At 56.2% G+C, this 25,446-nt stretch overlaps 2 protein-coding genes across 2 annotated transcripts; both read left to right on the top strand.

The window, feature by feature from the left end:
• Positions 1–367: 367 nt before the first annotated feature.
• On the top strand, positions 368–8,094 carry KRT78 (keratin 78). Its single transcript, XM_038577744.1, is given in 10 exon segments — positions 368–810; positions 1,500–1,714; positions 2,741–2,801; positions 3,254–3,349; positions 4,156–4,320; positions 4,658–4,783; positions 7,128–7,256; positions 7,258–7,349; positions 7,578–7,612; positions 7,687–8,094. Coding segments are annotated over 10 exon segments (1,554 nt in total). The 5' UTR covers positions 368–441; the 3' UTR covers positions 7,953–8,094.
• A 4,938-nt stretch (positions 8,095–13,032) lies between these two features.
• On the top strand, positions 13,033–23,716 carry KRT79 (keratin 79). The gene is made up of 9 exons (NM_001346042.1): positions 13,033–13,509; positions 15,765–15,985; positions 17,058–17,118; positions 17,244–17,339; positions 20,768–20,932; positions 21,116–21,241; positions 21,891–22,111; positions 22,723–22,757; positions 23,026–23,716. The coding sequence occupies exons 1-9, from the start codon at positions 13,033–13,035 to the stop codon at positions 23,229–23,231; spliced, it is 1,608 nt and encodes a 535-aa protein (NP_001332971.1). The 3' UTR covers positions 23,232–23,716.
• Positions 23,717–25,446: the final 1,730 nt, after the last annotated feature.

Genomic DNA, 25,446 nt, shown 5'->3' with positions numbered 1-25,446 from the left:
TAGAGTCCCCTTGAGAAGCTCCACACCCCTCAGTCCTGTGTCTCCAGGCACTCAGATGCCCCATCTGGACCCCTCCCCTTCTTCCCCATCCCCCCATCTGCTTCCCTGGGAAGCCTTCCTTGGGTGCCCCCAGCGACTGTCCTGGCCTTGGAGTCCGGTCTGGGCTGCTTCCTTGCTTCCGGGCCGTGCCCAGCTCTCCCGCGGCCTGGGGGCTCCGAGGGCAGCGTCTGGGCCTCCTCTCCCCTGGCCTCTGTCCTCCAGGTGTGTCGGACTAGGTCACCTGGAGCCAGTGACAGACACAGTCAGGCCGAGAGCATCCTGCTCCCCGAGGCCCAGCCCAGGCCCGGGAGGGGATAAAAGTCTCATGCTGGGGCCTCGGGGCAGGAACTCACACACCCGGATGATCCTCTGTCGTCTGCACTGTGTGGCCTTGTCTCCAGCATGTCTGTCCCCTCAGCCCGGGCCCCGAGGGGCTTCAGCGCCCACTCAGCCTGCTGTGCTCGCTCGCGCTCGTGGGGCCGCGGGGGCCGCTTCAGCAGCCGGAGCTGCACTTCCTTCGGGGGGAGCAGGGGAGGCTCCCGAGGAAGGGCTTGGGGGTCAGGGGGAAGGCCGGGGGTGCAGTCTGGGGGAGCCCGAGGTGGGCCTGGCCTTCCCCTGTGCCCTCCCGGGGGCATCCAGGAAGTGACCATCGACACTGCTCTGCTGAGCCCGTTGAATATTGGGATCGACCCCCAGTTCCAGGTGGTGAGGACTCAGGAGACCCAAGAGATCCGGAGCCTCAATGACCAGTTTGCTTCCTTCATCGACAAGGTGAGGGCCAACTTGGTGAAGCCCCTGTCTCTGCCTCCCTTGGAGGAATGTTCTCGATGGATTTGGGAATGGAGAAGTCTGCTCAGCTACCATTTTCCTTCCTTCCTTCCTTCCTTCCTTCCTTCCTTCCTTCCTTCCTTCCTTCCTTCCTTCCTTCCTTCCTTCCTTTCTCCCTTCCTTCCTTTCTCCCTTCCTTCCTTCCTCTCTCATGAGAGACAGAGAGAGGCAGAGACCCAGGCAGAGGGAGAAGCAGGCTCCGTGCGGGGAGCTTGATGCAGGACTCGATCCCGGGACCCCGGGATCACGCCCTGAGCCAAAGGCAGATGCTCGACCGCTGAGCCACCCAGGCGTCCCTGCTACCACTTTCCTAATCACTTCTGCAGCCAAAAGGTCCTTCCTGTGGTCTCACTGCAGTCTCTCTGATGATGCTGAGGCCCTGCTGTTCTATGCTAGGGGCTCAGGAGCGGAGGACGGTCATTCGGCAGCGGGGAGACCCTCCCCTGTTAGCCATTCTGATCATTTTGATATGCTCAGAGCCTCCTGGGAGGGCCTGAGGCTGCCCCTGCCCAGGCTGGGTTGGGAGGTAGGGGAAATGTGGGCTCACCGGAGGAGCCCCTGAGGCTTTACTTGCCAGAGCCTGTGGCCAGGGGTCCCACGGCAGCCTCAGGGAGCCTCCGCTCGGGCTGCAGGTACGCTTCCTGGAGCAGCAGAACAAGATCTTGGAGACCAAGTGGCAGCTGCTGCAGCAGCAGGGGGTGAGGGACAGCCCCCCGGACCTGGAGACCTTCTTTGAGGGCTACGTGGCCCAGCTCAGGCGGCAACTGGAGCAGCTCCAGAGTGAGCGAAAGGCTGTGGACGCCGAGTTGAAGTCTTGCCAGGACCAGGAGGAGGAGTATAAGGCCAAGTAGGCAAATCCCAGTGCCCCTTGGGGCCCGAGGGGGGCCTGGGAGGGTTTGGATCAGGACTGTCAGTTGGTGGGTCTCCCACATGCTGAGCTCCCAGTGACATGTGGGTGGCTCCTCTGTGCATCCCCTTCCCTCTGATTCTCAGGGTGCTCCACCTGTTGCAGGTAAGGAGGCCCCACAGTCCCTGATGCCCAGGTCTAGAGAGCCTCGGTTCCAACAGACCCAGTGTGAGGGCCATGCTTGGGGTCAGGGCCGGGAGGGGCCTATTTTAACAATGCCTCAGTGGGTTTTTCCTCAATAAATTCCTGTTGAGCAGGCTGTGGGCCAAAGTGACTCAGAGGTTCTCTGGTCCTGGTGTTGTGGAAGGGAACCCATTCAGTGGGACCGTCCCCGGGCTTGTGGCATGATTCACAGCTGGGCTGTTTTTGGGTTCCCCACCTAGGTCACCAGGTGGTGTGGAGAGAGCCCTGGGCTAACAGGAGGCTTGGGTTTGGCGCCTGTGAGCAAGGGGGAGCTGTGTGGCCTTTCAGCTTTGCCTATCAGCTCCCTATCTGGAAGGTGGGAACATGCCACCTGCCCTTCTTACCTCCCAGGGCCATTGGGAGGATGGCGTGGGAGGTGGAGTGGGTCCTGGGAAGAGTTCAGGATTGGGGCCAGGAGACCTGGTTTTAGATCTGCTTGGGCCACCTATCGATGACTTGGGCAAGCCATGTAATCGCTCTGACAAAAGCCAAAATGCCCGCTTCATCACCTGATGGCTGTGAGCAGCAAGTGAGGAAAGGTGTTGGGATGTGCCCTATAGATGTGTCGGAGAGTGGTCTCACGTGGTTGGTGGAGTGAAGACGGGCAAAGCCAGGACGTAACGATGACTTCCTGATAGGAAAGGCAGAGGCAAGGGCAGCTTATGTGTTTTGTTGGGAGCATCTAATGGCAGGGGGGCCGTTTCAGGGAGGTTGTGCTCGGAGGAGGGGCATGGGCTCCGATCTTGCCACCCCGGGCAGCGGCCTTCTGTACCTACCTGACAGGTATGACGAGGAGGCCCACAAGCACGCCACGGCTGAGAATGACTTTGTGGTCCTCAAAAAGGTGAGGGGGGGTCAGGGGCTTCCCTGGGATCCTGAGCACCCACCATGCACAAAGCCGAGTCTTGGGCTGGGACAGCAGGTGGGGTGGGAGATCCTAACGCAGCACGTGGTAGTGCACTGCCTTCGGGGGGCTCCCAGGGGGTGGGACACCTGTGTGGACACAGGCGCCCTGGAAGATCTGATGGAAAGACCATGTGATGAGCTCTGGGTGTCACTGTGGGAGAAGGTGGGGAGGGAGTGGAGGACGCAGAACCGGTTGGGAGTCCTCGGGGAAGGCCTCCTGAAGGCGGTGTGTGCCAGTGTCAGGGAAAAGGGAGAGCAGGGTGACAGGGGGCTGGAGGGGGCTGGAGGGGTCCCCGGGGTGGCCGTGGGTGAGTATTGGGAAGTGGGAGAGCAGAACTCGGGAACCAGAGCGGGAGTGGGAGTCCATGGCTTCTGTGTCCCTGTCCCCAGGATGTGGATGGGGTTTTCCTGAGCAAGATGGAGCTGGAAGGCAGGCTGCAGTCTCTGCGAGAGTACGTGTGCTTCTTGAGGCGACTCTATGAAGAAGTGAGGGTCTGCCAAGGGCAGGGTGGTGCTGAGGGCGGGGTGGGGGTGGGGGTGCGGGTGGGGGTGGTCAGGAGGCCAAGGCCGGTTAGTGCCACCGGGAGCCGTCGCTCAGTCATTCGACAAACAAACGTTGCGAACGTACCGTGCGGCTTGCTGGGCAGAGGGATGCGCTAGTGAACCAGACACAACTCACGACGCTTGCTTTCTGTCGGGAGACGGACGGGAGACAATAGCCCGAGCAATAGCCCGAGTAGACTGTGTGGCATTGAGAGGGCGACGGATGCTACGGCAAACAGGAAAAATCAGAACAGGCCCGGGGGGCTTGGGAATGTCGCAGGGGGTAGGGCAGGTGGCAGCTTCGCATGGGGTGGTCAGAGGGGGTTCATTAGGAAATAAAGTTTGCGTAAAGATTGGAAGGAGGCGAGCAGTGAACTGGGCAGGTGGAGTCGGAGATTCCGGGCAGAGGGACAGGCCCCTGGTCGTGTGCTGGTATCTTTGTGGAAATGAGGCGGCCTCGGGCATCAGAGCGGGAGGAGGAGGGGGTGGGGTGAGGTAGGGGGTCAGAGGAGTAGCGGGGACCAGGTGGTCTGGGCTCGCAGGACGTTTACCTTTAACGTCCAAGCTGCAAGGGCCATTAGGCACCACCTCCTACAAGCCTCGTCTTCAGGTGAGGAGAAGCAGGGGGCCGGGCATGCTCGATGGATCCAGGGGGGCATGAGGCCGGGCATCGCGCCCACCGCCCCGGCCCGGGGTCCCGGGGGAAAGGGAGCGGGGGCAGCTGGACGCTGACGCAACCGTCCCTGCAGGAGCTGGGCCGGCTCCAGACCCAGGCCGGCGACACGTCCGTGGTGCTGTCCATGGACAATAACCGAGGCTTGGACTTGGGCGACATCATCGCGGAGGTCGGCGCCCGCTACGAGGAGATCGCCCGGAGCAGCAAAGCCGAGGCCGAGACGCTGTACCGGACGCAGGTGCGGGAGCCCCGAGGCGGCCTGGGCGGGCAAAGCCTGGGGCTCGCTGCCCGGGCCCCGGGTGCTCGTCCACCGCGGCCCCCTTGGGGCAGGTCTGATAACCTGCCCGGGGCTCCGGGGCCAGTGGGCACGGCCACCTCCACCTCTGGGGGGGCGGCGGGGACAAGAGCAGCCCGACTCCCGCAAGCTCATCCTGCCCTGTCCTGGCTTCAGCGTTTAAGCCGCGATCCAAGTGAGGACGTGAGAGGCACAGAACGGGGGACGTGGTGTTTCTCACAGTCTTGGGGTCAAAGGTGAGGGTCCTGTCAACCGGTGGTGTCGCCCGTGTCCCTCTCAGTACCAGGAGCTTCAGGCGTCTGCCCGGCTTCACGGGGACAGCATGAAGGGAACCAGAGTCCGGATCTCCCAGCTGCAGGAGGCGAGTCAGAGGCTGCAGGGTCAGATCGAGAACCTCAGGACGCAGGTGAGGCTCCCAGAGCTCCCCAGGCCCTCCCTTGTGCTACCTTTGTGCCAGGGTCCCCGCCAGGTGTGTGTGCAGGTTTGATAACCGGCTGGAGCTCTGGGTACTTTGGGCGGAGAGCACCTGAGGCCCCGTTTTGGAGGAACTTGGCCTCCCTCCTGCGACTTCCAGCCCGTGTGGGCTCTGCATTGAACAACTCCAGGGGGCGCTGCTCACGCTGCCTTCCGTGGCCCGGGGCGCACCTTGCTTTTGGCTCCTCGGGGAGAGGGCCGATCCTTCTACTTTCTTTTGACTCTTACTCCTCAAGCGCAGGGGGACTCTAGGGCCGGGTGCTGACTTTCTGGGTCCCGTGCTGGGGAGGGTGAGAGCCAGGACCCTAGGGCGCAGGCGTGATGGGCAGTGGCGCTGGGGCGGGGAGTGAGCCCTCCTTAGGCAGATCTTTGTGCGGGTTGGAGGTGATGCCTCTGGGGCCTGGCATGCGACGAGAGGGGAGCGGCGGGGGGAGAGGATGGCAAGGGCGGAGACGCGGTTTCTTGCTAGTCCTGGAGCCCTCACTCCTGGATGTGGAGGCTTCCAGACCCTTCACGCTTTCGAGTCTCTTTGCACTCCCTTTCCCCAAACCCAAAGAATCGATTTTGGGATCAGCAGAGGGTTGAGAGCTGAGACTACAGAGTCAGGCGGTTTCCCCACGCAGTTCGGCTTGACCCCCGGGGCGCGCACGGCCTGTGCATTCCCAAGCGGGGCCCTCCCGGGAAAGCCCTTGGAGCTCAGGTCATTGGAAGCCTGGACTCAGTCTCCACCCATCCCCACCTGGCCTCCTTCGGAATGTGACATGGGACCGAGATGAAGGTGCCCAGGGCCTATTATTCAATTTGCTGCCACGGTGTTTGGGCCCCTAAGTTTGAATTCCTTGCTTTGGAATTCCCCGGGATGTCTATTAAAATGCAGATTCCTGGGCCTCTCTCAGGCTAAGGGCCTAGGTCTCTAAGGAGGGAGCCGAGAAACCCACTTGCTGAGCTCAGCTCACCCAGGTGATTGTGAGCAGGCAGTCTGGGCCCGGCAGGCAGCACCTAGGAGGCCTACCGCGTCCCCACATCTGGAACCGCTCGCCACACTGCAAGCTGCCTCTCCTGCGAGAATCCCTCTAGGAGCACAGCCCCCCCTACTCCTCCTTTTCCTGCACAAATGTACGGACTGGACTCCCCTGTGCCAGTCACCGTGCAGCCCCGAGGGCGGGAAGCGGGGGGCCAGCTGGCAGCTGTCCCGGGTTAGGGACCCAGCTGTGCCACTCACAGCTTCTCTGACTCTCAGTTTCTTTATCCGTAGAATAGAGACGATGCTCCCCACCAACAGGTGCTCATGTACAGAGTAGGATAACGAGGCTGGAATGGGAATAGGAGGGAGAGCCCCCAGGGGAGGCCTTCTTTCCTGATCCCGAGGCCGAGTCAGCGGGGTGGCCCGGTTAGCTGGGGATGTTGCTCTCCTTTGGGGAGTTTTCTATCAGATCAGAAAGGTAAGCACGGAGAGCGTGCTCCTCAAACCAACAACTGAGGCACGTGGCTTGATGTGGTTTGATAAGAGGACAAAGTATTTGAAGTGGGGCTGTCCTAGAGCAATCAAGTGCCCTTAGGAGGACTCTTGTAGATAAAGCTCCACGCAGCGGGACGGACAGGAAGACCAGTAAGTGCCCGGGCAGAGATGGAGTGCCTCGAGCAAGGTGCCAAGGGGTGCGTTTCCTAACAAAGTGCCACAAACTTAGAGGCTTGATGCACCAGACCGCGTATCCCCTCACTTCGGGAGGCTAGAAGCACGGAATCAGGTGTTGGCAGGTGCGGCCCCTCTGAAGATGCTGGGTGGGGGCGTCCTTCCTTGCCCTTTCTCGGCCTCCGGTGGTCCCGGGCATCCTTGCCATTCCTCGCCTTATGGCTGCATCGCTCCATCCCTGCTTCCGTTGTCACATGGCGTCATCCCCCCGCGTCTGTCTCTGTGACCTGTCATCTTTTCTAGGGACACCACTCATCGGGGTTAGGGCTCATTCTACACATAGTATGATATCATCTTGAGATCCTTAGCTAATCACACCTTGCAAAGACCCTATTTCCAAATAAGATCACAGTCTGAAGTTCTAGGTGGACATGACATTTTTGGGGACACTATTCAACCCACTCTGAGAGTTAAGGAAGCAGAAGAGGCAATGCTTTCTGTCAGAGCGAGAGGAACGGGGCAGGGGGTGGCCGTGGATAATTTTGAGCTCATGAGATTGTGGTCTAGCCACAGTAGATTCCTCGGGAGGCTGTACCCAGCTTGCAACCACTCTCTCCTTTGTTTCTACACCCCCCCCCCCCAGAATGCCAACCTGCAGGCCACCATCACCGATGCTGAGCAGCGCGGGGAGCTGGCCCTCAAGGACGCTCAGACCAAACTGGCCGAGCTGGAGGCCGCCCTGAGAGCCACCAAGCAGGAGCTGGCCCGGCTGCCTGCACGAGTACCAGGAGCTCATGAGCACGAAGCTGGCCTTGGACGTGGAGATCGCCACCTACCGCAGGCTGCTGGAGGGCGAGGAGAGCAGGTGGGGGCCCGGGCACACGGGAGAGGTGGGAGAGGAGGAAGGACCGCCACCAGCGTGGCCTCCTCGCCGAGGGACATTCTGAGATTTCCTAGCGCTCCCACCCACCCTGCTGGGAGGGATTGACAACCAGGACTGGGGATTCGATCTGCTGAGAGGCTAAGAAGCACCTGGGGACCCATTCTCCGCAGCCTTTCTGAGCATTTTGTCCTCTTCTCCTTTCTCCCCCAGGATGTCTGGGAGGTGCACCAGCCAGGTCGTCGTCTGTGAGTATCGGGGAGCTGGGGAGAGTGGTCCCCTGGGGAGGACCCTGCTGTGACTCTGGTGCATTTCTTGGCAGCCGTGGGTGGAGGCAGCACCGTCCTGTCTGGAGGCGCTGGCAGTGGCCTGGGGGGCTCTTGTGGCCTCGGAGGCGAGAAAGGCAGCTTTGGGTCCAGTTGCTCCAGCGTCGTGACCGGAGGCTCCACCATCACCGTGGGCTCCGGGCAGGGCCCTGTTTTGGCCTCCTGCTCTGTGTCCGGCTCCGGCTCCGGCTCCGGCTCCAGCTGCCGCACCATCCTGAAGAAGACGGTGGAGTCAAGTCTGAAGACGTCCGTCACATACTGAGTGACCTCGCAGCCACTTGCTCCTCATGCCTTCCCGACCGAGCCGCCTCAGCCCTGCGCCCCCCTCCACCACCCACCTCCCTGCATGGCCAGCTCCGTGCGCGTTGCCCACAGCCCGAGCCAGGCCACGGGGAGCTCGCAGAAGCCAGTAAAGTCGTGCCTGCTCGCTATTCCTGCTGTGTGCCCAGGCTGGCCTTGCTCTGCGTATGGTTTGCGTCTCACTGGCCTGCTGTCCGCCCCAGGCCCCAGGTCCACGGCGCCCTGTCCTCCAGCCCTGGTGGGCTCGGCCAGCCTAGTATTGTCCTTTGTGGGGAGAGGAGGGGCCTGAGGCCCAATGACCAGAGCCTGGGGGCTGGAACCAAGGGCCACCACCCTCGTCCTCTTCCCTCCCTCTGGACTTCTCTCTTGTGAAACGAAGCAGCACCCATTTCTCCCTGAAGGGGTCTTCCTTTCTCTCTCCCCTCTCCCACTCTTTCCCTCCCACAAATTTCATCGAATGCAAACCACACTGGAGGCACCATGCCAGGACTGGGCTACTCTGGCGAGCTAGATCAACCCCATCCTGCCCTTCTAATGGGCTCAGCGTCTCTCTTTTTTTAAAAAGTAAGCTCTACACCCAACGTGGGGCTCGAACTCACCATCCTGAGATCCGGAGTCGCATGCTCCACAGACTGAGCCAGCCGGGTGCCCCTGGGTTCAGTGTCTCTCCCGCTCCTTCAGTTTCGGGGTTCTCCAGCATAGCCCCTCCCACCCATGAGAGCCAGATCTTTCTGGAGCCTGTGGTAACCAGGGCCAGAGGCCAGCCTCCTGCGGTTAAGTCAACAGCCCGTGCTAGGAGATGGGGGTTTCTGTCCTTCTCCCAGTCCCCTCCCAGGGCTGCCTGGCTCCAGCTCCGTCCAGGGTAGCAAGCTGGGTCTTTTCATGTCAGCCCCACTTCATCTCTGAGCTTTAAGCTGGCCCTTCTCCTGGGCAGGGGTGCCCCCGGCAGGTTAATAGTTCAGCACTGATGCTAAGCAACAGCTCTAAATGCATGTCCCGAGGGGATTTAGACAGGGATGCTGAAGGGCAGAGACGAGGGTTCCCTGCGGCACCGTGCAGCTTCTCTGCTGCTCCTTCCAGCAATTCAGCTCTGCCCCGGGCTTGCACCTCACCTAGCAAAACAGAAGCAGTTTCGGCTGCCCAGCCCACTCTTCCCAGGGAATTCGTGGAATATCTATTAGTGTTTGGGAATTTCAAATGGGCATCTCACCCCTCATCCCAATCAGCTCATCAGGGGGCTCCTTCCAGCCTTCCACTCTGCTCCCTGGGATGTCATCCATCCCCTCCATCTCCACTGATGCTTCAGTATCTTTTTTAGCTCGTTCCCTGGTAAAGTAACTGTATTCTGGACTGGAGACAGCTCCTCATCCCTGCTCCTCCTCTTCCTCCTCCTCCTCCTTCTTTTTTTTTTTTTTTAAGATTCTATTTGTTTATTCATGAGAGACACACAGAAAGAGAGAGGCAGAGACAGAGGGAGAAGCAGGCTCCATGCAGGGAACCTGACGTGGGACTTGATCCCGGGTCTCCAGGATCACGCCCTGGGCCGAAGGCTGGCGCTGAACCCCTGAGCCATGCAGGGATCTCCAACCTGCTCCTCCTTCTTCCCATGTCTGCACCAGATTTATCTCCTCCTGGAAACTCTCCTTAATTCCTCAAGTCTGAATGTGCCAGACCCTTTCTGTCTCTGGCACAGCTTGGCTACACCTGTCCTTGGCTCGGTCTCTGGCTGGTTCTGGATCTGGGATCCAGCTTTCCTATTAGCCTGGGACCAATGGGCAAGTTCTTCTCCTGCACTCAGGATGGGGCTCAGCTGCTCAGCTTGTGTAGGGGGGCTCTGATGAGCCCTTGGGACTGGAACTCTGTCCATCCCCTTACCTCTTGGCTCTCACCCCACCACTGGGCCCATCTGAACACGAGGCTGGAAGCGTCTCCTTCCCTTTTCTGCAGGAAGCTCTGCAGGAAGCCAGGAGTGTGGGCAACAGGGCCAGTTTCTAGGTGGGTGAGGAGGGTCACCTTCTCCACCCCAGCCCCTATCCCATCAGCCCATTGGCTCCAGCACTACTCCTGCCTTCTCCCTCCTGTGTGGCTCAACTCCAAACTCCACAGCCTAGGCCACGGGAGGTCATGTCATTGCCCCCCAGCTTTGAGGGACGTCAGCCCTTTTCTCAGACCCAAGGATCTCTCCATCAAAAGTATCCAAGAAGAGGGCTTTTCAGCCATCTGTAAGGGAGACAGGAGTTGGGGAGCACATGACCCAGAGACCAGGATCCCTGGGTTTGCATCCTGGCTCTGCCACTTACTAGTGGAGTGACTTTCACCAAGCTCTGTAACCTCTCCAGTTTCCTCATCTGTGAGAAGAAATTAATAATAATGCTGACCTCACAGGGCTGCGTGGTGGTTGTGCCATTCAGGATCCCAGCAGGAAACACAATTCACCCGAGAAAGTTTAATTACATGGGCTTTGATGCTAGAAGTACCTACGGAGTGTGGACGTGGCTAAGGGAACACAGATAGGATGGAGGGGCCGGAGCCTGGCAGCAGTGGGACGCCACTGCCACCCCCAGAGCTGGAGGGGCCAACCTCTGGTTTGTCCAGGGTGGGGTGGTTTTCCAGGATGTGGGACTTTCAGTGCTAGCAGGGAGAACCAGGAGGAGGAGGTCGCCCTGTGTAGAACTGAAAGACAGGACGAAGTGAGTGGGAGGTGAGAGAGGAGCGGGAACTCATGCGGGGGGCATCCTCTGGAAGAGGCTGTACTCCTGGAGCAAAGCAGGGAGCAAGCCGGGGGGAAATCCCTGTCCTCCCTTCCTCCCTCCTGGATCTCCTGCTGGTGCCCTCCAGCCCTGGCCAACCCATGAAGCCAGAGAGCAAGGGAGCAGCCTACGGGGCCTAGGAGGTGGGTGGCCGATCGGGGCAGGAAGGAGGTGGACAGGAGCCTGCCCAGCGAGGACATCGCTGTTAGATTACCCCTGCCGGAGGGCCCCACGGGCAGCCCCTGTCGTCTTCACCCCGTATCTTTCCTATGGCTCAGTACCCAGGCTGGCTTGGGTTGGGTGCTGCTGGGTACTCGGCTGACACCATCAGCCGCCTTGCCTTGTCCCCCCTGCAGCAGCCTTCCATCCCCTCGGCTCTTGCATCCCATCCTATTGCAGAGTGAGGATTGGGGGGGCCCCAGGCAGGTGACAGTCTCCAGATGCAGAAGTCCTTGGTTGGAGCAGCAGCAGCGCAGGGGAGAGGGCTGCTTCTCCTGGGCCACCGAAAGAAGGTCTGAGCTTGGGTGTCCTGTGTGAAAGCAGAGAGGAGAGTCAGAGGCCCGAGGAGGCACAGTGGCTCCCCACCCTCTGTCTGGGCTGGGACCCTGGAGCCCCTGCTAGGCCGGGAGGGAGCCTGTCCCCAAGCAGCAACTCGCAGGGCGAGCCCTGGCAGCCCGTGCCACTGTGTGTCACTAGCTTCCCCACAAAGCCTGGCACAGAGCGCAGGTCAACGCATGTGGCTGTCATTCCCGGGGAGGGGTGGAGTGTGTGGAGACGACTCTACTCCCACCTCCCACCCCCCCACCCCCGCCCTGACTCAGAGGGCTGACATCACTCCCTTCCCCAGAAGCCCCACTCCCGACTGTCTCCCTCTCCTTCCCACGCACCTGCGGGGCGAGATAAGGGCGGCTGAGAAAGTGATCACAGCCGCAGGGACAGGAGACAAAAGTCAGTGGGAAGTGACGGCTCAGTCCTGGCTCAGTCCTGGGAGGGCAGGCCAAGGCTTTCTGCAAGGACTTCCCGTTTCGAAAAGGCAGAGGCGAAGGAGGCCCAGAGAGGTTGAGAGCAGCCCACGGAGATTCTCCTCTCAGTCTGGCTGGCCCCAGTGCCTCGGACCCTGCTCCCAGCAGGGAGGAAGATCCCCTCTTGGGGATTAGGGACTAGTTCTGGGAGAGGCCCTCACCCCATCCCTCACGGGCATTCTGACTTTGGGGCTGTGTTTGGTCCCAGGAGCCCGAGGTTGGGCGACACGGAGAGGACTGTGTGAAGGAGCCCCCGGCCCCTCTGGGTCAAGCCCCAGGCTCCTTGGGGGCTGGGAAGATGAGAACGTTGGGGTGCCCCATGGGCCTCTTGGGGCCTTTGTTGAGCACATACTTCCGAGATCTGTACTTATGTCCAATCAGAAAGGGAGGTGTCCTTGACCCACCTCCAGCCCCCTGCAAGGTGGCAGGGGCCTTCTGGGGTGCTCTGCTGCGGTGCAGGGGGCTGGGAGTCTTGGGAGGTGGTCAGAGCCCTCTGTTTCTCTTCAGCCCCCCGAGTGCTTTACTCCACTCGTCCCCCCGGCCTCAGGGCGCTGCTGAGGCGCCCGGGCCCTTCCATCTTCTCCAGTGCCCCGGCCCCACGTTGGGCAGACAGCCGCTTGCTGTCCTTGTGTCCACGGGGTCTCCACCCAGCAGAGCATCTGCCAAATGTGTGACAGGAGGACAGACTGCCTCGTGCCCCTCACCCTGGACCTGCCAGGAGGTGATGAGGCCGTGGGCCAGGAGGGTGGGACTGGAGCAGGCTTGGGCACCCTCTCCCCAGCCCGTTGCCCAACCCTCCCTCCCTTACCACCTGTACAACCCTGGGCCCCCGGGGCCTTGGCTTGCGACAGGTGCCTGGGCCAAATCCCACAGAACAGAGCCCCATTGATGGCGGCCATCGGGGCTGGGTGGGAGGAGACCAAGCCAGCCACCGGGTGGGGGGTGGCCGTGGGAGCCCGTATCATCCCGTTCCAAGTCAGGAGAGCCCCAGGGGGGAGAAGGTGGCATCCTGCCCCACACAGTCTCGGCTCAGCCCCAGCTCCAGGAGCACAGGTGATACCTGGGAGCAGCCCCTCCCTCCCGCTGGGGGAGAGGGGACTCCCCTGGCCCACGGGGCCCCTCCCTCTCCTCCTGGGGCAATGGGGCAGGAGTGTCTGTGGAGCTCAGGAGCCAGCCCAACTGGGAAAAGATAAAAAGCCCATCGGAGGCGCAGCAGCTCACCGCACCCCGTCTCCGCTCTCTGCACCTGCACCCCGGCCCCCCGACGGCCATGAGGTCCTCCGTGTCTCGGCAGACGTACTCTACCAGAGGGGGCTTTAGCTCCAACTCTGCGAGTGCGGGAGGCGGGTCCCGGGCCCGCAGCAGCTTCAGCTCTGTGACAGTGTCCCGGAGCAGTGGCAGTGGTGGGGGGACCCGCTGTGGCCCTGGCAAGGGTGGCTTTGGCAGCCGAAGCCTCTATAACCTGGGAGGCAGCAAGAGCATCTCGGTCAGTGTGGCTGGAGGGGCCTCCTCAGGGCGGGCCCTGGGAGGCTTCAGCTTTGGCAGTGGGGCCTTTGCAGGCCTGGGGGCCGGCAGGCAGGTGTTCGGGCCCGCCTGTCCTCCTGGAGGCATCCAGGAGGTCACCGTCAACCAGAGCCTGCTGACCCCCCTCAACGTGGAGATAGACCCCGAGATCCAGAGGGTGCGCACCCAGGAGCGGGAGCAGATCAAGACCCTCAACAACAAGTTTGCCTCCTTCATCGACAAGGTGAGCCGGGGTGGAAGGAGGCGGGGAGGGGCCCTTGGAGTGGAAGCAAGGCCCCTAAGAGGTTGGGGGCCGGGCGGAGGCTGTTGCAGCCCGTGTCCACTGTGGCAGGGCTTGACCAGGTGACTGTTGGAGCTCCCTGGCCTGGCGACAGTCTTCTGGATCTTACTGTCCTTGCTCCGGTGAATCCTCGGTTCTGCTCATGAGGCCTGATGCCAAGCCTGCCTCGACTGTGTTATGCCTCCCCCTTGGCCGTCGCTAGCATGGTCACACGGCAGCCTGCCACACAATTAAGGAGTGGACCCTCCTCACCCTTCCTCTTAACAGGATGGTCCTTGGTGCCGCTTGTCATGTCACAGCTGGGGAAACCGGCTCAAACATCTACCGGGTTATCCCAGGAGCCCCATCTCCTCCCTGTGCTCTCCGTTTTGAAGGAGGCCTGAGGACAAAGATGTGATCAGGACACGACTGAGGGTGTTGGCCCAGGAGAAGTTACCGTTTTGCTTCTCTTATCCCTCCCTGCTATTCTGGTCGGGAAGCTCAGTTTGGGATGGACAGTGGCGAGGGTGGTCTCCTGGGGGTATAGTCTGGTGCATCCCGGACGGGGAGCATGCTGGCTCCTTCCCTGGGCTCCGGGCTGACTGGGTGGCTCTTGTGCTGCTCTCTGGCACTTCCAGGTCCATTTTGCTGCATTGTCTACCTCTGCCCCAAATCCCCAGGTAAGGGGACTGTGATGGGGAAAATCCTGGTGGGTAACCGTATCTTAGTTCAGTGGTCTGGGGGTTCCCAAAGAATATCCTCTTTCTGAACCCACAGCATCCCATGAGGAATCAGAATAGGTGATACTGTGTCCATTTTGAAGAAGAGAAAACAGAGGTCTAGAGAGGGCAAGAGATTTGCCCAGGATCCTACAGGCACTTGGAGGCAGAGGTGGGCCTGGAACCCAGGTTCATGGGCCCCAGGGTCCTTGGCATTAAGAGGTCCGGTCGCTGCTCGTGGCAGGGGCACCTGTTTCACGGTTCCCAGGCCACGTGACTTTGGGCCTGGGGTGCTGTGGGGGTGGGATCTGCAGGAACCAGATGGCAGAAGGTGAAGCAAGCTGTTCCCTCCACCCCCTCACCTTCTCCCCTAGTGACTTTTGGTTCCCTGTGGAATTGCCCCAGAGGTCAGACAAGCAGAAACCCGTCTCAGGCGCTCAGCAACATGTGGGGGTCCGCGAGGCTGACCCGGTCCGGTGTCTGTGCCCAGGCAGAGACTCCCCCAGGGGACCTATGAAGCCCACACCGTGAGCCCCCTTTTAAGTCTTTCCAGATAGGGCTGGGCATCTATATTTAAATTTTTTTTAAAAAAGGTTAAATTTACAGAAGAGTTGTCAGAACAGTACAATATATTCCTATATATTTTTTTCACCCAGATGCACCACATTTAAAATTTCAATGTAATTTATTTTAATTTCATTTAATTTTAGTTCCAATACAGTCTTATATATTTTAGGTTCCGGTGTATACCATGGTGATTCAACAGTTCCATACATCAGCCGGGGCTCGTCGCAAGAGCCCTCCTCAATCCCCGTCCCCTATTTCTCCCACCCGCCTCCCCTCCAGTAGCCAGCGGTGTGTTCTCCAGAGTTACGAACCGGTTTCTTGGTTTGTCTCTTCCTCCCTTTCTTTTTCTCTCCGCGTGTCTGTCTCTTCAATTCCACATTTGCGTGAAATCCTGTGGTATCGGTCTTTCTCTGACTGACTTAATTTCGCTTTACATTCACCAATTAAAAAAAAAGAAAAAGACTCACCAATTTTTACATTTTGTCACATTTGCTTTCTCCTTCCCTGTGTGTGTGTACGTACACGTGTACGTGTTCGTGTACCTCTGCACACATATACTAGATGTGCACCTGCATTTTTAGCACTTGACTTTGATGTAGAATTAGGGTTCAGAAATATTGATCTAGTCTGGTTTACCCCGGACAAGTGGGAAAAGGAGACCCAGAGAGAAGTAACTTGACTGTCACCAAGGAGCAAATGACTGAGCCGGGGTTTTATGGTTTATTAACTCTTTAGAGTCCTTGTCATTGGATTGGACCGTCTTTTCCAGCAAAGACTGTTCCCGCAGGGACACCTCCCCTCAGCAATGCATTGACCCTGCACTGGCCCTGTGATGTCCTGGTTGGGGGCTGGTGGTGATTTTGGGCCCAGTCCTGGGTCCCTCCTGGGGCAGAGGGAGGGCACCAACCCACCACCCTTCTTGCTCTGGTTTAGGTACGTTTCCTGGAGCAGCAGAATAAGGTGCTGGAGACCAAATGGGCCCTGCTGCAGGAGCAGGGCCAGAACTCTGGTGTCACCAGGAACAACCTGGAACCTCTCTTTGAGAACTACTTGGGCAACCTGCGGAGGCAGCTGGACAACCTCCAGAGCGATCGGGGGAGGCTGGACTCAGAGCTGAGGAATGTGCAGGATGTCCTTGAGGACTTCAAGAGCAAGTGAGGAGGACTGGACAGGCTGGGGCCATGTGGGGGTAGGGAGGGGACAGCGTGGGAAATATCCCCAGAGAGTCACCCCATTCCCAGGCTCCTAGGGCCTACCTGGGGAAGTGCGCAGACTGAGCTGCTTTCCTCGGGTGTCCAGGCCCTCGACTCACTGCCTCCTGGAGAATTGTCCCACTTATTTGCACACTGTTCATAATTTGAAAAACCCTAAGGTAGGGATAATAGTATAAGGGATCTTTATGTTCTTATCACTCAGCTTTAATAATTATTAACTTATAGCCAGTCTTGTTTCATCTATACGCCTATTTGACTTTTCTCCTCCCTTATGTCTTGAAGCAAATCCCAGCCATTGTGTGATTTCATTCTCAGATATTTACTGGGTATATTCATGTGGCTTATCTGCATAGCTCGACTTAATCAAATATAAACACTACACCATAACCACATCTCAGACTTTTTTTTTTTTTACATCTCAGACTTTTAAAACAGTAATTCCTCAATATCATCGACTATCCATTCATTCTGAATTTTCAATTGTCCCATAAATGTCATGAGTTTAAAAATTGTTTGAATCAAGATCCAAATAAAGGTCATATATTATGATGAGTTGATATGTATATTTATAATTTTAGGGTATAATCTTTCATACCTTTTCCGATAACTCGATCCTGGTGATTTCTAACCTTTAAAATCTCAGCAAAAGTGGTTGGAGAGAAGTAAACTGTTGTAAATGACGTCCTACCTGTTGAAAGTGAACGCAAAGATAAACCACTGTTGACACATCTTTGCCTGTTCCTATAAAGCCTCCAAAGGGCCCCGATCCAAAGAGACAGCTGCTCTGTGCCATATTATTGTACAAAATCTGTGCCCGTTTCCTCAAAGCGGGTGGGCAGGAATATGTAACAACTGCCCCCCAAGCCTCTTCACTGGGCGCCTGCATTACAAACCTACTTCTCAGAGGTGTTCTTAGATAGTGTGGGACCCAATGGGGCTTAAAGCCAAGTGGGTTAAATGTCTTAAAAGGCAGAACAAGGCTGAGCCTGGCCTACGTCTTCCCGTATAACAGGTACGAGGATGAAATCAATAAGCGCACTGCAGCGGAGAATGAGTTTGTGCTGCTCAAGAAGGTGAGCAGGGGAGCGGGTGGGGGGGGGGGGCGGTTCTCGGGCTCACTGGGGTGCTGCGCTGACTCAGAGGGAGGCGACAGCCCCGGGGGCTGAGGCGTCTGCCCTGCTGTCTCTCTTTCCCCCAGGATGTGGATGCTGCATATATGAGCCGAATGGATCTGCAGGGCAAAGCGAGCACCTTGACTGAGGAGCTCGACTTCCTGAATCATCTCTATGAAATGGTGAGATGGCCAATGGACAGGGACAATTACATTTCCCTATAGCCCTGGGGAGTCCCCCTGGAGGTCTGATCTGAATTCACCAATGCAGTTTGTTTTTTTGAAATTATTTTAAAAATATTTTATTTATTTGAGAGAGAGAGAGAGAGATTGAGAGCAAAAGCAGGGGGAGCGGATGCAGAGGGAGAAGCAGGCTCCCCACTGAGCAAGGAGCCCCATGCGGGGCTAGATCCCAGGACCCTGAGATCATGACCTGAGCTGAAGGCAGATGCTTAACCACCAGGCGGTCCTTCACCAATGCAATTTAATTGAAAAAAGATAGAACCCGGACCTTTCATTAATACCAGCTTCCATGTATTAGGTGCTAAGGGTGGGCCAGACACTGGGCCAAGTTTTACATAATCCTCTCAACAAAGCCACAGTATAGGTACTTATTGTCTCTATTTTATTTTAATTAATTAATTAATTAATTTGTTTGCTTGTTTAAAAAAATTTTTTTTATTGTCTCTATTTTATAGTCAGGGACACCCGAGTTGATCCCTGACTCAGCATCCTGGATTGGGACTTGGTAGGGGCGTCACGGCCCACCTTCCCCTCCATGCTGGAGCCCTTCTCTAACATCACTGATAGGAGTCACAGGGCCTCGGATTGGATCCTCCTGGGGGCCGGGAGCTCATATTTTTTACAGCAGACGTTTCCACTATTGACCACATTAGACCACTAACTTCAATCTTCCCGTGACTTCTGCTCTTGATTGGCCCTGATTCTGCCTCCAGGCAACGAACGCAATTGTCTTCCGTGTGGCTTATGTCTTTCACATGGCGACCTTTTAGAGGTCAAGAGGCTTCAGGAACTGACATCTAAGGAAGTTGAGGAAATGGTGTTCTTAGCCCAGACTTTGGAGAACAGCAGGGGAAGGAGGGAGGCTACAGACTTGCATTCGTGCTGCCTAATGTTGCACTAGTTTGTCATCTTTAGAAGCCATTTCACAATATTTGCTCCTTAAAAAACCCTCCCGGAGTTTTTCACACAAAAGTTTTCAAGCCATGCACGTATCCATTTATTTTCAACTTTCTGTTTTTGGGTGGTTGAATTTTGGAAACCAAATGCAAGAGTTAATGAGCCCTGATTTTCCCGTGAAATGTTACTGTGGTTTCATCCCATCGTCCAGGTAACTGTGGGCACTTTGAAACTCGATGTCTCCTATCTATGTGTTGGAGAGACCCAACTGGGTAATGGGATATATTTGATATATTCATGATGCCCCAGCTTGGGGTTCTCTGCACACCTGGTAAACTTTCCAAGTAGCGTGAGAGTTCATTTCAGGGTATGTGACCAGTAAGCACGTTAAAGCCAGTATGGCCAAGACCTAAGTCTTAGTGCAGGAGCGAGGTCTTCCATGGTACCTTTCCCCCAGGCTGACCTCACTCCACAATCAATAATTTGTGGTTCAAGTGGCTCAGCTACTTTAAACACGAGTTGACCATATCATCATCTGGTCCGCATCTTTTCTTGCGTTCAAGAATGCCATGGAAGCCTTGGTCATGTGATGTCTGTGATGGTCCGAGCATTTTAGTAATACAACCATAGGGGGAAATGAAATCCATTTGGCTTGGTCTTTCCTTAGGGAAGTCTTACTGGTTCCAACCCTCTTACATTTTGTGATTCTAGAGGCCCATAGGAGGTCGACGGCAAGTCTAATCTGAGAAAGTGTAAATATCATCCCCTTGACAATGAGGACATTTGCTGTATCTGGGGTTCTGGAATCTTTCCTCTTCTCCACATTTCTTATGGGTCTCTGGGAGTATTCATCCCCTCGGCAATCCCATGGCCTTCTAGGATGAGTTCCTTGGCCTGGACCCTTGACATCCCCAACAAGGCCAAGGCCTCTCATACTCTCCGTGTCTGTCTTGGCTTTCCATTTCTCCTCCAGCATCCTGCCCTTTCTAGTCTGAGACTGTTCTCCTTGATGGGAAACAGCTAGTGAATGGTGGGCTGGGGACTTGAACTTCACTTTGCCTGTCTCCAGAGCTCATGCCTTTTCATGAAACCATGAACATTTCAGCAATTGGATGTTAGCTCCTTCCTCTCCACGCATCCCACCTTGTAAAAGACAATGTAACTTAGTAAATCTAAATCTATGTTAGTATGGGGAGCAGGTCCGGCTTTGGTAGCTCTCTTTTTCTTGATTTCTGTCTCTTTTTTAAGTCTATGTCACCTCAGTTTCTGGTGTCAGACGCTCTAGGCTTGAGCCTGGGGTCCCCGCTTATTAGTCTGCGATTCGGAGCAGGTTACCCTTTGCGCCATTGGAAAGTGCAAGTACCGAGTTGGCGCCTGTCAGGGACGGCACCTGCCCACAGCGTCTGCCCAGAGGAAGGGCTCAGCCAGGGAGAGCTGCTGTTACGATGCCGGCTCTATCTGTTAGAATCCCACTGGCTGCAGGGAAGCTGGAGGCAAGACCAGAGCACACAAGGCGTTGACTTTTAGAAGGAAGACTCTCTTCTTTGGGAGCCACTGAGGAGCACTGAGGGGCTGAGGGATCTGAGGGATTTGATTGGAGCTGGGGTTTGGGCAGTTGGTCGGCAGCTCAGGGCAGGAAGGACCACGGGAGAGTTGGAGGCAGAGCTCAGCTGGGAGCCCGTGCAGATGACCTAGCGATAGAGCTGAACTCAGAGCCAGAACACAGAGACCCAGCCTGCCGTTCGTGGCACCTTTAAAGGCCTGTTTATATGTCAAAGCGGATGGTCTTAGAAACCCAGGGAGGTTCCAAGAACATCACCATGGTCTATATATGTCAGTATATTCTAGGGGAAACCACTTGGGATTTGTTGCTCAACTGACTGGTTCCAGTCTGGCTCCTAGGACTGGACTGGAGGATCTTGGATCTGGTGACCTTGGATGCATCACTTCTCTTTCCAGAGCTTCTTTCCTCACTAATCTGTGTCAGGACCAATGTGAAGGGGGGTGCAGGTTGTTCGCTGGCTGAGTGGAGAGTGAGGTTTGAATCACGCCCATGCTCAGCTCCCTAGGCCCCACCGTCTGCCTCCTATCAGAGGGGGGACTTTTCCCAATTTGATAAAAGTGCCCCGTGTGCCAGTCATGGCCTGGCCTGCCTCCCAGAGTGTTCTGAGGATGCAGGGACTGGTGGACGTACTGGCTGTAAGCCTAGCACCGGGTTTGAGTGCAACACGTACACATTCCTTCTCCTTCTTTAATCCCTTGGAAACCTGTAAATCCACAAAAAGAAAAGATATTTATAAAAGTGAGAGCCCCATTTCACAGCTGGAGACAATGAGGCCTTTCCTTCTAGGCTGGAGCCTGGACCAGAGCACAGGCCTCCTGATGCCACCTGGGGCCCGTCCTTCACCCCTCAGCCGTCTCCTGGGGGCCTGGAGCAGGGGCTCTGGTGGCAGCTTTCTCTTTTTCTGCAGGAGCTGAGTCAAGTGCAGACCCACGTGTCTGACACCAATGTGGTCCTGTCCATGGACAACAATCGCAGCCTGGACCTGGACAGCATCATTGCTGAGGTCAAGGCCCAGTATGAGCTGATTGCCCAGAGGAGCAGGGCTGAGGCTGAGGCTTGGTACCAGACCAAGGTGAGAAGAACCGCGGGTCAGGTGTGTGGGTGGGACGGACACAGCACATCCCCCGTGGTGAGAGGTCTGGGCCAGACGCACCCAGCCCACACGGGGGGCCTCTAGCTGAGAGGTGGGCCTGGGGCTGATAGTTACCCAGGAGGGCCTAGAACTGCCACTCACTGCCGCTTGTTTGGTCTCCAGTATGAAGAGCTGCAGGTGACAGCTGGGAAGCATGGGGACAACCTGCGGGACACTAAGAATGAGATTGCTGAGCTCACCCGCACTGTCCAGAGGCTGCAGGGCGAGGTGGATGCAGTTAAGAAGCAGGTGAGCCTTTGATTGGGAGCCTGGGGGTCAGACCTGGGTTGGCAGAGGTGGGGACTTTCTCACTGTCATACTGAGGGGTGAGAACTGCTCCTTTCCTGGTGGATGGGACACACTCAGAAGCTGGACTTTAAGACCAACACACCCCTTTCACAGGGTAGAAAACTGAGGCCTGGAGAAGGATAGGGCTTGTCCAAGGTCACATAGTGTATCACAGGGGGAGCAGGTGGGATGATCTCCAAAGAGATTGGTCCCATCTTCAGGAGGTCAGAGCAGGAGGCTGACGGTTCGAGTGGCCACGTCATAGGTGCTGATTCCATCTAGGATATGGCTAAAAAGCCTGGGCTTTCCCCCAGATCAGAGTGAAGCGTCTGGTTAATGATGAGCTTCTATTACTTATTTTATCTCCTGTGAGGCACTGCGCTGAGTTGTAGCGGGAGGGAGTAACAGTAGACTTCAGTAAGGACTTCCCCGCAGCGCTGGCTCCGCCGTGTAGGGGTAGCTCTTCTCTGAGAGGACTATTTCTGCTTCCCTTCTTGCTCAGTTGGCTGGGGTCGGGAGGGGGCGGGGAGTGGCGATGTCTGGGTCGGGGCAGAGAGATGGATGTGATGACCCTGGAGGGTGTTCCCAACACCTCTCATCCCTTGGGCAGTGCCAGCAACTGCAGACTGCCATCGCAGAAGCGGAGCAGCGTGGGGATATGGCCCTGAAGGACGCTCAGAAGAAGCTTGGGGACCTGGACATGGCCCTGCACCAGGCCAAGGAGGACCTGGCCCGGCTGCTGCGCGACTACCAGGCTCTCATGAACGTCAAGCTGGCCCTGGACGTGGAGATCGCCACCTACCGCAAGCTGCTGGAGAGCGAGGAGAGCAGGTGGGGGCCCCTCCTGCCCTGGGAAGAGAGCTCCGAGCTGGGGGTAGGGAGATAAGGGGGCAGCCCGGGAGCTGGGCTCCTGCCTCTTCCCCCCCCCACCCCGGAGACTTTCCACTTGTGCTCACTGCCTCTGCTGTGTGTGTCCTCAGTCGGCGCAACTATCAGTAGCCTTGCGGCGGTCGGCAGCCCTGCAGGACTGAGGCTGCTTCCACCAACCTTTGACGCTTTGGAAAAATAAATCATTTCTGTCCTCGGGAAGGCATGAGATGTAAAAAAAGTCACTTTAACCAGAAACAGGAGGCTTTGTTTTGGCATGAGCTGTGTTTGCTGTCACGACGCGCAGGAGGCGGAGGGGACGACAGGGCAGAATGGGGCCATTTGGCCTCCTATGGCTCTGCTTTCTCTGTAGCGCCTGCTGGAAGGGCCGTGAGGCCCAGGGCAGCCGCGTGCACATGTCTCTTGGTCTTGTCTTGCTGGCCTGGCTTGAGTGTTGGCCCACGGAGTTGATCCACCATGAAGGCAGAGAATGGGACGGGGGAAGGAGGGAGAGGGTTTTTTCACCTGGGCTCTGGGAACCCCTGACCCTTCTCCTGGTCTTTCTGTTTCTGCAGGATGTCTGGAGAATGCCCCAGTGCAGTCAGCATTTGTGAGTACTTTGCCTCCTTGCCCTGCCCCAGGCCCAGCCCTGATCCTCTGCTCAGTCCACTCAGTCTGTCCTCGGCCAGGAGCACATGTTCCCTCCACCTGAGCCCCTGGAGACAAGTTTGGGGGTTCCCAAAGAACGAGCTTCCTGCCCCACTTTCTCCATCAGTTTCCCATGGCTCCCTGCCTCCTTGTGTTCCCGTCCCTCCCTGGTTTCTGCAAGTCCCCCTCCCTCTTCCAGCCCTGCCTCACCCAGACCCTTTGCCTTGCAGCGGTGACCGGCAACTCCACTACTGTGTGCGGAGGCGGCGCGGCGGGCTTCGGGGGTGGCATGTCCCTTGGCGGGGGTGGGGGTGCTGGCAAGGGCGGATTCGGCACCAGTGTGGGCTATGGCACCGTCAAGGGAGGGCCCGTCTCTGGGGGCACCTCCATCCTGCGGAAGACCACCACGGTCAAGACGTCAAGTCGGAGGTATTAGCTGCCCAGCCTTGCAACCTGGGGCCCCTGCAATTTTCTCCTTGTTGTACTCATCCCACCCCTGCTGCCCTCCCCACCCACCCCCATAAGAGAGGGAACAGCCCTAAGACCACAGGTCCAGTGTATTTGCATGTCAGACCCTGCAGGTGATCTGCATTTGGGGAAGGCTCAAATGTACCCACATTTTCTCCTTGCTTCTGCAACGTGATGGGAGGGGGGTTAAGGCCACCTCCTTGAGCAATGTATTTGAGTGACTTGGGGGTGACCTTTTGACCACTGGGAGGAGACTGGATTTCCCTTGATTCCTCTGCTCCTCTGCTCTGCACTCAGGGCAGGCTGGGGGAGGAAGGAGGGAAGTTGGGAGTGGTCCCTGAAGGCCTTTCAACCTCTCTGGTCTCTCACTAGACCCGACCCCTCTCTGAATCTACCCGCCTGCCTCCCCTGTCTGTGCCTGTGATGTATCTCAATAAATGGCAACTGCAGCTAGCTGTCTGTGCCTCCTGTCTGTCCTGCCTGGGGGACTGAAATTGTCAACCACAGGCTCACGATGCTCCATGCTACTCACCACGCCAGAAGCACAGTGGCTGATACTATCACCCCTGTAGGCCTTGGTTCTTACTCTCCCTTACGGAGTTCACAGGAGAAGGCTTGAGGGGATATAGAAGTTGTTCAAGGCAGGACCCAGCCAGTGAGCAGCTGCCTATTACCAGTCCATCCCTTGATGCTACCGAGTCCTCTGCTAATTCTGTGGGGCAGGCAGCATGATTGTTCAGTGGAGAGATCTTGGGCTTCAGAACTGAGCAGACTTGGGTTTAGATCCCAGTTCTGCTGCTTACTGTGTGACCTTGGGCAAGTCACTTAACCTCTCGGAGCCCCTTCGTAAAGCAAAATGTGATGAGGACATGTGTAAAGTCCCTGGCTAATGAAGGTCTTGATAGAAACCAGCTCCCTTTGCTTCCCTTCCCTCTAGCTCCTGGTTTCCCACCTCACCAAGGAGTCTGATGGCTTCTCTCTTAGTCCTCACATCTAGTTGTCAACAAGAATCTACATTTTCCCAACAATAGCAAAATATATATTTTTCTCAAGCACACATGGGATGTTTTCTAGGATAGGTTATATGTCAGGCCATAGAAAAAGTCTTAGCAAATCCAAGAAGATTGAAACTATATCAAGTATCTTCTCTGGTCTCAATAGTATGAAACTAGAAGTCAGTAACAGGAGGAAACTGGGAAATTCATGAACACATGGAAATTAAACAGCACTTTCCTCAACCACAAATGGATCAAAAAAGAAATTAAAAAGGAAATAAGAATCTTGAGACAAATAGAAATGGAAAAATAACGTGCTAAAACTTATGGGATGCTATAAAAGCAGTTCTCAGAGGGAATTTTATAGCTATAAACACATATATCAAGAAAATAGAAAGACCTCAAATAAACCACCTAACTTGACCCCTCAAGGAACCAGAAAAACAACAACAAACTAAGCTCAAATTTAGCAGAAAGAAGGAAATGATAAAGATTAGAGCGGAAATAAATGAAATAAAGAATAGGAAAACAATAGAAAAGATTAAACGAAGAGTTGCTTCTTTGTAGAGAGAAACAAAATTGACAACTCTTAGCTAGACTCACCATGGAAAAGAAAAGCCCCAAATTAACAAAATTTTAAATGAAAAAGGAGGTGCAATCACTGATAACATAGAAATGCAAAGGATCATAAGAGACTCCTTTGAACATCTAATGACAACAAGCTGATTTGAACATCTATATGACAACATCCTACGAGAAATGACTATACTCCTAGAAACATACAACCTACTAAGACTGAATCAGAAAGAAATAGAAAATCTGAGCAGATCAATTTCTAGTAAGGAGATTGAATCAGTCATCCTTCCTGTAGAAAAGGAAACTACAGGCCAATATTGGCTTTTTTTTTTTTTTTTACAAAAGTAGAAAGAACATAGTAAAGTATTATGGAACCACAAGAGACTCCAAATAGGCAATCCTTTGAGAACAATAATTTTATTTTATTTTAATTTTTTTAAATTTATTTATGATAGTCACACACACACACACACAGAGAGAGAGAGAGAGAGAGGCAGAGACACAGGCAGAGGGAGAAGCAGGCTCCATGCACCGGGAGCCCGACGTGGGATTCGATCCCGGGTCTCCAGGATTGCTCCCTGGGCCAAAGGCAGGCGCTAAACGGCTGCACCA

This window comes from Canis lupus, chromosome 27, assembly GCF_011100685.1.
Source record: "Canis lupus familiaris isolate Mischka breed German Shepherd chromosome 27, alternate assembly UU_Cfam_GSD_1.0, whole genome shotgun sequence".
NCBI lineage: Eukaryota > Metazoa > Chordata > Mammalia > Carnivora > Canidae > Canis > Canis lupus.
The sequence above is the reverse complement of the archived record's forward strand: the minus strand, read 5'-3'. Positions and strand labels throughout refer to the sequence as shown.

What these genes read in the sequence shown, in the direction of transcription:
- KRT79 (NM_001346042.1), top strand. Translation starts at nt 13,033, where the DNA reads ATGAGGTCCTCCGTGTCTCGGCAGACGTACTCTACCAGAGGGGGCTTT. An exon ending in TGGATGCAGTTAAGAAGCAG is followed by an intron (nt 21,242 to 21,890) that starts GTGAGCCTTTGA and finishes TCCCTTGGGCAG; the next exon opens with TGCCAGCAACTGCAGACTGC. An exon ending in CCCCAGTGCAGTCAGCATTT is followed by an intron (nt 22,758 to 23,025) that starts GTGAGTACTTTG and finishes TTTGCCTTGCAG; the next exon opens with CGGTGACCGGCAACTCCACT.